The following is an 11,570-nucleotide window of genomic DNA, read 5'->3' as shown; positions in this document are numbered from 1 at the left end:
GCAATGAAAGCGACGTGAATAGCGACAACGAAGGAAACACTAGTAATAGGTATGTTACACGGTCAGGCCGAAGAGTCCGTTTTCCTGACTGGTTACAGGCAGGTTTCGGCTAGGCATCACAAAAGATTACCCACGGGGACTTTCTCGGCAAAGGCAATAAAACGTTATCACTGGTAGGGGGGTGATGTAGCGGCACAAGAGTTAGAATTAGCTGCATACCGTGTTGTTGTTTTGCTTCGGAGTATCAAGTCCGTTAGGTCACAGGTATTGCAAGGAGTTATGAACTCCGGGCAGAACAATGGTGCCGCTACATGTAACCGTAAAACAAGACGAATTTGTATCTTTTGACCTTCTTCTGACTATTATGACTAAACGAACGTGATCGCAAACGATTCAGTATAAACTGTGACTAAACGTCCGTATAGATATCGTTTCGCGACAAGATATGTTTTCAATACACTAACGAGTACACATATTGGTAGTCTCATTATTCGATCCCCTACAGCTCCTATTAAGGAAGATAGACGCCTGTGACGGTATTCAGCATGGCCAACTTTGAACAGGGCATATTGATAAGCCAGAGTAACTCACATACAAATTTTTTTTTTTTTTTTTTTTACGTGGAGAAATCCTCATGGACACTCCGCTGTTGCAGTAATTGCGTAACAGCAGAGTTGTGTCGGACTCTTACCGACTAAAACTCCACGATGACCACCCGACGCGTATGACAGGGATGCTCCAGGATTCTCTTATGAATTAACTTCAGTTGCACCCCCTTCACGCGTTCTCTAGTTCTAGCCAGTCCTAGTAGTTCCTGAATATTGAATTGGCGTTAGCGGGGGCCATTACCCCTAGCGCTGTCTCTCCTTATTGATATTCAGTGGAGGCTTGTCTTGTGTGCTTCGACAACTCGCATACAACCTGGTGGTACAAGCTATGAAAACACTTTTCTGGACATGAGAAGACACATTAGCACAGATAACGTACAAAAGGTATTAGAGCCCACCAAATAAGATTTGCTACAATTTGCTGTAGTTCGTCACAATAAGCCTATGAGTATCGCGTGTCAAACGATTTTCGAATTAGTTGATGCTTGGATGTTCAAGATAAGGAAGCGCGGAGTGATGAGACGTTTATGTACAACTTGATCATGGTGCAACCCATTCATCAGCCAGAAAACTTCATGCACGATTTTCTAAAAAGAAAGACATTTCCCTCCGTCTTTATGCCGTACCAATCCTCTCTCGTCGTTCCTTATCTCATACAGAGACAGGCCAAATAATGTTGCCGATGACGGCCAACAGCCTGGGTACATGTACGGGTTTCTTGCCTGCGACAGAATTTCGTTATGTGTAGTATGCTGGGCAGAAAAGCATTTTTGCCATTAATATGAACTAGAAGATTGCAGAAAAACTGTAAACATTTTCCAAATTTTATTAATTTCATTTCATTTCTTAAAGTCTACAAAACTGTTAATCAACATTAAGCAAATATACAAAATCTTGACGTACAGTATAATGGAGCGAATATTAGAAACGATACTACTAAATCTACAAGCTAAAATGTACTATACAAATTTTCTTCAAACTATAAAACATACAAAGTATATATTTCTGGAAATAAAAAATATCGGATCAAACACTCTTCGAACATACCTCGAACGCTCATTATTACGTATATTACCAAACCAATACATATAATATAATATATAAACCAAACCAATGAAAGGCGCAGAGACTGGAGAACATGCGGTCCTCGAGCGTGCAGTACGCTTCAGCATCGTTGCAAACACCAACTCCCTCCGCTTGTCCCAATGCCATCTCGAACGGTGAGACTGCAAACAAAAAATATACATATATACATCAAGATAGTAATGCGATTTCTATTCCTGCAGCACCGACGTAACACGCGGTGCTCCATAATCGCTCGAGATTTCATATAGTTGTTGAAATCTCTACGCATTTGGTAGATAAAACGTTGCGAGAAATCCTCTTGTCAAAGTAGTCACAGTTAGGTCTTCCAAACCTAATCGCTTGCATTTTTCCCGCTACCTCAGCGTTGTAACGGTACTTTTATTTCTGCCAACTTAGACATGAAATCGTCTAAACTGCTCAATTCAGGACACGATGACTCTTCTTCCTGGGGATTCTGTTGAGACGATCCCGGATTTTCCGTGTCTTCACCATTGTAGAGTTCATAATTTGTATAATTTACCTTCTTCAAGCATTGTTTTTTAAGATCCTCCCATTTTGAGGCTGTTGATAATCGCCGGATGCGTAAATCATCTTCAGCTTTGGAAAGAGCGCACGTCAGCACTGCTTCAATCCGTAAATCGCGTCTGCGGTTTCGGCGACACTTTGATTGTTTGCGGCGAACTTTGTTAATCCAAGTTACTAACCGTTCAGTTTCACTTTGCTTGTCGGCGTTCGGTTTTGGAAGTCTCTCCTTTGTCTTCGTCATGCTTTCTTAACTATTTCACCAAATTATTGAATAAGTAAAAAGTATACTAACCTGTATCCGGCTCGTGTTTGTCGTAGAACAAAACAGAAGAGATTCACACAACTGCACACAAAGGATTTGAAACCACTGAGCAAAACACCTTTCTCACAGCACAGTCGTAAGATGACTGAGGGAAGCCTACGCTGCTCGTCTAAAGTCCACTTTCTATACCCCCACCCCTGTCTTTATGACGTAGTCTTACGCGCGAAAATGGAAACTAGTTCTGTGTAAAATCTTACGTCGACCTTACATTCTTAGAATTTTTGAAAAATACTTTAATCCAATTAATTTTTAAATATATGTGTGACAATTTTCATGCTAAATTTTATATATTTTGTACATTATATTAAAATTCTTCATTTACAGGAAATAATCAATAGCGTATGAAGATGTACTGCGGTTAATTCTAACCAACCGCGTACCCCATTTTGTAAACGTCATTTCCGGTACACGTATTATTTGGCACGTACATTAATGTTAATGCAAAAATCATTATTCCAATGATTTTAAGTTACATACATAATAAATAAAGTAGGCTGTAGACTATGAAATTCGTATGAAATAAGCAGAGAATAGTAACTAAATAAATGTATACAGGGTGGTTGTAACAGCCGATACAAGCGGTAAGGGGGTGATCCTACGCGAAAAAGGAAGTGGAAAATATGGAATAAAAATTTAAAAAAAATTTTTTTTTTTTTTTTTATTTTTCCATCGGGACAACTATCTACAGTGAAATCCGTTATAACGAGATGTGATAAAGTGCACGCGTACCGAGCGAAAATTCAAAGTCGATTTTCTCGAAAACAAAGCCTCAAACGAAAAATTTTTATTGTATATTTTCGACTTCTTTTTTCGCGTAGAACCACCCCCTGTCCGCTTGTACCGCCTGTTACCAACCACCCTGTATATGGAACATAAATCTTGTAAAAATATTAATATATTAAATTACATTCAAATCAAATATATGAACAAGATCTATTGACTTTTAATTATTTTTTTGAAGCACTAGTATCAAATAAAATTGCGTCATTACGAATACAAAAACAATAACGTTGATATAAAAATGTCATCCTGAAACACAGTTTAATGTGATACAAGTGTATTATTTTAATTTAAGCAGAAAATATCTAATCATATTTAACAATTTTGAAAAACATACCTCTACTAAACTATCATTATCTTTTCCTGTACCATCGGCAAGGCCCTGAACAGCAAGCAGTTCAGCAGTTGTTAAAAAACTAGATAATTGTTCCCGAACCACATTTACTTCACCGTGATACATAAAATCAACCAATGCAACCAAATCATCGAATTTTACATCACGAGATATTATAACAGGATGCTGACATGGATTTTCCTAAAATAGAATAAGTATCATTTATAAAATATATGTTAACAGTAATAAATTATTAAATTCTTAATTTCACTCTACCTTAAATAAATCTCTAAAATATGTACTACATGCAGATAATAGCATTTTGTCTGCTCTTATTCCTTTTTCCTTCGCAGCTTAAAGTTACATCAACGAGATCTTCTTCTGTTCTCAGCGTATCAAAAGCACAAGTAATATGTTTTAAGTAATTATTCCACCTAAGAGAAAACTGTTGAATCCGTAAAACAATTATATTAAATTTGCAATTTTGAATTTGAAAAACATTTGACTTCAATGAGTATATTTTGATTCTTACCTGCCGGAAAACTGATGGAACAAAAATTTGTTACAACTATCATGTACTTATGTAATTAAAACAAGACAAAACTTTTATAAATATAAAAATTGTCATAAAAATTTTGACGTAACGCATTTGAACATTTTATGACTCATTGTATTAACATCACATTATTTCTTTTTTGATGAGTATAATAAAAGCAATAATATTTAAACAATACATACATGTTTAGATGGCTTTCACAATATGGCTTTCCCATAGAGCAGGAGGCTTATTACAAAATTCACGTCATAAATGTAATTTTCTTCAACTTCCTAAAGCAAAAATTATAAGTGTCCACTCAGGAATACCCAACATATTGAAACACTTAAATAATACAAATTTCATATTTGGGTATTACATATTTCTAAGAATTTAACACTACCATGCTTACCATGCTTTCATTAGCATGCTTCAAATGACTTTATATTGAAATTATTTGTATGGTATGGTATGCATTTCCTTATCACCCTTTATTTTTCTTTCTCCTTCTGCAGAAGAGTTAAGACTATTTGTATCCTCCCTATATTTGTCTATTATACATCCTACATACTTTCACAAATAACAAAAAGTAGCAAGGACAAATATAACTTGAATGTATACAGTCATCACAATGAAATGTCAATCACCTTTTGCAGATCTAAAATATTAAACGTGAAACGATGATCTTAATTTAGAATAGATTATAGATACACAATCTGTTGGTTTCTTCCTTTCTTAGCAATGATCTGTTCCATTGTCAAACAAGTATTTCCTTCAGTAGCCGGATGAAATGCAAATTTATATTGTATTATGCTTATTGTTACGCCGCCTAAAACATCTGCACGCCAGCCCGCGCGACCGGACAACAACCGACCTGCGTAACGTCACTTCGACCCTCAATAAACCTAAGGACCCACCATAACTTTCACTTCCCTGTACTGTTTCGCCATGTGTCTTCAATCCGTTTGTCTTGAAGAATTTCTAAAGCTTAAAAATATTCTCGAAACACAGTCGGTTTTTAGAGAGGTCCTTGGGTTTATTAGTCGCACTTAAAACACGGAGAAAGCGGGTATGCATCCATTAGGAAAATCCGAATAGCCCTGTAATAAAACAAGCTAGGTTTTTCTCACGCACACAGTCATCTCTCCACCACGATGGTAGGAGACTCCCTACTCATCCCTTCGAGCAGTAATGCAGGTCATGACCAATCGACACCTCGGTTCGTTACCCTCACTTTTCCTAACGAAAGTGGGAACAACGAATCCGCGTTCTTTAGGCACAGGGGCACACCCACACCGAACTTTTCTTCCGTATTAAAAAAAGAGCGACAGTCAGTCTAAAAACTAACGCCTAACGCGGCAGTCTACACATAGCGCGAGAGTCGCATACTTCCCGCAAATCTTTGTCGGTTCTCGGTGTGGTCGAACATACACCTTCTCTCCTAAATACATCATAGTGCTAAGTCCATTAATACATTCCTTTCCATTATAAGAGCCCTGCTCTAGCGTACATATCTATCGCATCTTCGTGCGACAAGTTGTTAACTATTTATTTCTCTACGTCAGTGTAACCTAAGTGTTGGAAATATATAATTTATAATTCTGAGAATCACAGTGTTATACAAACTCAATCACCCCAATTATCTCAACGGAAATCAGGGGATCGATCAATTCGTGGTGTCGATTGCTACAATCGTAACGGGGATTTACGACCCCCGTTGACGTCTCTCCTCGCGATTACGTCTCCCCGCAATTGGTCGAATTTACACTTATCATTATACTGCAAGTACTTTGAATTACTGAAATTGCAGAACCATTTCCTGTTATTGAATACATACAGCACGAACACGTTTTCCATTATCAAAAAAGGCCATACAAATGTCTCATCCATTGTATTAAAGTGATAAGAGATAGACACAGCACCAGGCCTGTAGCTCATAATACAACAAGTTACACCAGTTTCTCAATTTTCCCCAATTATATTCAATGTTTACAATAATCATCCTTCATATAAAATTGTTACCTTTATCCAAAGCATACCACCTCTCTCCCCCTCTTTAAAAATATGACCTTTTTCATCTTAATGTCTCCCAAAAACGGATTTAGCAGAAAGTATACGACATGTATAACGATCAAATTAGAAACTACCAGAGCATGTGTATTTTAAGCGGACCTTTAAACGTCGATTAAACGCGTTCTCTATCCAAGCCTGGCTGAAACATAATTACTCACACCCCCAGTAATCCGTCTCTAAGTGATTCCAATCAACGTACCATGTAAACACGAATCCAACGCGTTCCAGGAATAGGATCAACTGCCTGTAGTTGTTTAGCTGTACATGACGAGTATAATTATTTCGGGTACTCCTGCAGTACAAAACAGACACCCAAACGACAATATTTCAACACAAAAATATTTAAAACAATAGTTATAAAAGCATAATACTTAATACCGCGCCTGACATCAGGTATAAGCAAAAATAAATTTCTTCAAACAAATTTCAAGTTAAATCTTTAGCTTGTGTAATTATATCCAACTTGTTCAATTAACAACGAGCAATTTCCATCGTGTTTTGACAACTGACTCATCGATGATGTTTTTCCTTGGAATTGAAATAGGAATGTGCATAATTTTGTCCTCCGTCCACACTCAAAATACTATCTACATGCTATAATTAGGGATTCAATTTTATAATACGTTGCCTCACTTTCCATCACTGCTTTCCTACTATCAGTCACTTGAACTGTAATATAAACCAGTCTTTTATTTCCAATACTATTCTGCATACCATTTATCAAGAACAATACATTTTATTTGTTAATGTAATAAGATGCGAAGTTCCTCATTTGTCCTAATATCAATCAATGGATAAATGAATTGAAATCTGTGAAAATAATGTAATATCGGAAAATAAGGATAGAAATTTTTTCCCGATTACTTGCAACTTATTAATATTAAATTGAATATACATATATAAATTGGACAGGAAACGATATTTATTTAACGGAAACTAAATGCAATACTCGTATCTATATCAAATAACTTTACAGCTATTTGACCACTCTCGTCACAACGAATCTAACACACAGACACTCTCTCTCTCTCTAACAACTCTATCAATTCTCACAACTCTACTCTTCGACGATTCGATACCTCTAACTACTCTACTCTTCGACGACTCAATTAGCTCTGATTCTCGCAACACGCACACTTTTCGACTCGCCTTGCGTAGCGAAACCGTCCTTCTTCTAACGTTGTCTATTGTTTCCCTCATTCCTATGTAAGAACTACCAACTACGTGCCTTTAGTCACGTAGGCACTCTTAAATGTAAACGAACCACAGAAACACGACGTACACGGTTTTTCTATTTTCAACTGATTTCTAATTCGAATTACTTTACGATATTACAATAAGTATCTAGTAACACGACTTCCGAACCGATGTAATTATTGCAATGATTGTTAAATTTCAAAACAATTTCCTATCCATGTTAAACATATTACGTATATGTGCATGTCTAGTATTTCGATTAGTTGCTCTACTTGCGGTAGTTCGCCATTCTGGATCATCTAGACTCAACAAAGATGCATTCAATTTATCCATGCCTTAAAAAGCTCTGTAGCGTCAAAAGAGTTAGAATTTGCTTCAAACCATGTTGTTGTTTTGCTTCGGAATATCAAGAGGTATTGTAAGGAATTATAAGCTCCGGGCAAAACAATGGCGCCGCTACATGTATCCGTAAGACAAGACGAATTTGTATCTTTTGACCTCCTTCTGACGATTATGACTAAACGAACGTGATCGCAAACGATTCAGTATAAACTGTGACTAAACGTCTGTATAGATATCGTTTTGCGACAAGATCTGTTTTAAATACACTAACGAGTACACATATTGGTAGTCTCATTATTCGATCCCGTACAGCTCTTATTAAGGAAGATAGACGCCTGTGACAGTATTCAGCATGGCCAACTTTGAACAGGGCATATTGATAAGCCAGAGTAACTCACATACAAATTTTTTTTTTTTTTTTTACGTGGAGAAATCCTCATGGACACTCCGCTGTTGCAGTAATTGCGTAACAGCAGAGTAGTGTCGGACTCTTACCGACTAAAACTCCACGATGACCACCCGACGCGTATGACAGGGATGCTCCAGGATTCTCTTATGAATTAACTTCAGTTGCACCCCCTTCACGCGTTCTCTAGTTCTAGCCAGTCCTAATATTTCCTGAATATTGAATTGGCGTTAGGGGGGGCCATTACCCCTAGCGAAGTCTCTCCTTATTGATATTCAGTGGAGGCTTGTCTTGTGTGCTTCGACAACTCGCATACAACCTGGTGGTGCAAGCTATGAAAACACGTTTCGGGACATGAGAAGACACATTAGCACAGATAACGTACAAAAGGTATTAGAGCCCACCAAATAAGATTTGCTACAATTTGCTGTAGTTCGTCACAATAAGCCTATGAGTATCGCGTGTCAAACGATTTTCGAATTAGTTGATGCTTGGATGTTCAAGATACGGAAGCGCGGAGTGATGAGACGTTTATGTACAACTTGATCATGGTGCAACCCATTCATCAGCCAGAAAACTTCATGCACGATTTTCTAAAAAGAAAGACATTTCCCCCCATCTTTATGCCGTATCAGTCCTCTCTCGTCGCTCCTTATCTCATGCAGAGACAGGCCAAATAATGTTGCCGGTGAAGGCCAACAGCCTGGGTACATGTACGGGTCTCTTGCCTGCAACATAATTTCGTTATGTGTAGTATGCGCGGCAGAAAAGCATTTTTGCCATTAGTATGAACTAGAAGATTGCAGAAAAACTGTACACGTTTTCCAAATTTTATTAATTTCATTTCATTTCTTAAAGTCTACAAAACTGTTAATCAACATTGAGCAAATATACAAAATCTTGACGTACAGAATAATGGAGCGAATATTAGAAACGATACTACTAAATCTACAAGCTAAAATGTACTATACAAATTTTCTTCAAGCCATAAGACATACAAAGTATATATTTCTGAAAATGAAAAATATCGGATCAAACACTCTTCGAACATACTTCGAACGCTCATTATTACGTATATTATCAAATTAATACATACAATATAATATATAAACCAAACCAATGAAAGGCGCAGAGACTGGAGAACATGGGGTCCTCGAGCGTGCAGTACGCTTCAGCATCGCTGCAAACACCAACTCCCTCCGCTTGTCCCAATGCCATCTCGTACGGTGAGACTGCAAACAAAAATATCCATATATACATCAAGATAGTAATGCGATTTCTATTCTTGCAGCACCGACGTAATACACGGTGCTCCGTAATCGCTCGAGATTCCATTTAGTTGTTGAAATCTCTACGCATTTGGTAGATAAAACGATGCGAGGAATCCTCTTGTCACAGTTAGGTCTTCCAAACCTGATCGCTTGCATTTTTCCCGCTACTTCAGCGTCGTAACGTTACTTTTATTTCTGCCAAGTTAGACACGACATCGTCTAAACTGCCCACTTCAGGACACGATGGCTCCTCCCGGAGATTCTGTTGAGACGATCCCGGATTTTCCGTGTCCTCACCATTGTAGAGTTCATAATTTGTATAATTTACCTTCTTCAAGCATTGTTTTTTTAAATTTCTGCCATTTTGAAGCTGCTGATAATCGCCGGATGCGTAAATCATTTTTAGCTTTGGAAAGAGCGCACGTCAGCATTGCTTCAATCCGTAAATCGCGTCTGCGCATTCGGCGACACTTTGATCTTTTGCGGCGAACTTCGTCAATCCATGTTAGTAACCGTTCTGTTTCTGGCTTGTTGGCGTTTGTTTTTGAAAGTCCCTTCTTTGTCCTCGCCATGCTTTCTCAACTATTTCACCCAATTATTGAGTAAGTAAAATGTATACCAACCTGTATCCGGCTCGTGTTTGTTGTAGAACAAAACAGAAGAGATTCACACACCTGCACACAAAGGATTTGAAACCAGCGAGCAAAACACCCTCCTCACAGCACAGTCGTAAGATGACTAAGGGAAGTCTACGCTGCGCGTCTGAAGTCCGCTTTCTATACCCCCTCCCCTGTCTTTATGACGAAGTCTTACGCGCGAAAATGGAAACTAGTTCCGTGTAAAATCTTACGTTGGCCTTACATTCTAAGAATTTTTGAAAAATACTTCACTCCAATTAATTTTTTAATATATGTGCGACAATTTTAGTGCTAAATTTTATATATTTTGTACATTATATTAAAATTCTTGATTTACAGGAAATAATCAATAGCGTATGAAGGTGTACTGCACGTATTATTTGGCACGTACATCAATGTTGATGCAAAAATAATTATTCCAATGATTTTAAGTTACACACATAATAGATAAAGTAGGCTGTAGACTATGAAATTCGTATGAAATAAGCAGAGAATAGTAACTAAATAAATGTATATGTATATCGAACATAAATCTTGTAAAAATAATATTATATACAATAATATTAAATAAGTAAAAGATAAATAAAAGTAAAAAGTAAATAAGTAAAAAAGTAATAATAATATTAAATTACATTCAAATCAAATATATGAACAAGATCTATTGACTTTTAATTATTTTTTTGAAGCACTAGTATCAAATAAAATTGCGTCATTACGAATACAAAAACAATAACGTTGATATAAAAATGTCATCCCGAAACACAGTTTGACGTGATACAAGTGTATTATTTTAATTTAAGCAGAAAATATCTAATCATATTTAACAATTTTGAAAACATACCTCTACTAAACTATCATTATCTTTTCCTATACCATCGGCAAGGCCCTGAACAGCAAGCAGTTCAGCAGTTGTTAAAAAACTAGCCAATTGTTCCCGAACCACATTTACTCCACCCTGATACATAAAATCAACCAATGCAGCCAAATCATCGAAATTTACATTACATTACGAGATAAAAATATGACCTTTTTCATCTTAATGTCTCCCAAAACGTATTTAGCAGAAAGGATACGACATCTATAACGATCCAATTAGAAACTACCAGAGCATGTGTATCTTAAGCGGATCTTTAAACGTCGATTAAACGCGTTCTCTATCCAATCCTGGCTGAAACATAATTACTCACACCCCCAGCAACCCACCTCTAAGTCATTCCAATCAACGTACCATACGAACACGAATCCAACGCGTTCCAGGAATACAAACAACTGCCTGTAGCTGTTTAGCTGTACACGACGAGTATAATTATTTCGGATACTCCTCCAGTACAAAACAGACACCCAAACGACAATATTTCAACACAAAAATATTTAAAACAATAGTTATAAAAGCATGATACTTAATACCGCGATTGACATCAGGTATAAGCAAAAATAAATTTCTTCATACAAA

General features: G+C 37.0%; 2 protein-coding genes and 1 long non-coding RNA gene across 3 annotated transcripts; all 3 read right to left on the bottom strand.

Moving 5' to 3' along the window:
* Window positions 1-2,020: 2,020 nt before the first annotated feature.
* On the bottom strand, window positions 2,021-2,460 carry LOC117213331. Its single transcript, XM_033458687.1, has one exon. The coding sequence runs from the start codon at window positions 2,458-2,460 to the stop codon at window positions 2,053-2,055; it is 408 nt and encodes a 135-aa protein (XP_033314578.1). The 3' UTR covers window positions 2,021-2,052.
* Window positions 2,461-2,466: 6 nt separating this feature from the next.
* Window positions 2,467-4,101, bottom strand: LOC117213328 (longitudinals lacking protein-like). The gene is made up of 3 exons (XM_033458686.1): window positions 3,932-4,101; window positions 3,720-3,856; window positions 2,467-2,470 (listed from the first exon to the last, which is right to left on the bottom strand). Exons 1-3 carry the CDS (start codon window positions 3,974-3,976, stop codon window positions 2,467-2,469), a joined length of 186 nt encoding a protein of 61 aa, XP_033314577.1. The 5' UTR covers window positions 3,977-4,101.
* Window positions 4,102-6,144: 2,043 nt separating this feature from the next.
* Window positions 6,145-6,656, bottom strand: LOC117213329. The gene is made up of 2 exons (XR_004488631.1): window positions 6,463-6,656; window positions 6,145-6,398 (listed from the first exon to the last, which is right to left on the bottom strand). It is a non-coding gene; the product is annotated as an uncharacterized LOC117213329 (long non-coding RNA).
* Between the last annotated feature and the right edge of the window lie 4,914 nt (window positions 6,657-11,570).

This window comes from Bombus bifarius, unplaced genomic scaffold (genome assembly GCF_011952205.1).
Source record: "Bombus bifarius isolate JDL3187 unplaced genomic scaffold, Bbif_JDL3187 scf7180000008688_frag, whole genome shotgun sequence".
Classification (NCBI taxonomy): Eukaryota; Metazoa; Arthropoda; class Insecta; order Hymenoptera; family Apidae; genus Bombus; species Bombus bifarius.
This window is presented reverse-complemented; position numbering and strand designations above follow the sequence as displayed.

Coding starts and splice junctions, on each gene's coding strand:
- LOC117213328 (XM_033458686.1), bottom strand. CDS start 3,976: ATGCTATTATCTGCATGTAGTACATATTTTAGAGATTTATTTAAG. Junction 3,857..3,931: donor ATTTTAGAGATTTATTTAAG/GTAGAGTGAAAT, acceptor ATTCTATTTTAG/GAAAATCCATGTCAGCATCC.
- LOC117213331 (XM_033458687.1), bottom strand. CDS start 2,460: ATGACGAAGACAAAGGAGAGACTTCCAAAACCGAACGCCGACAAGCAA.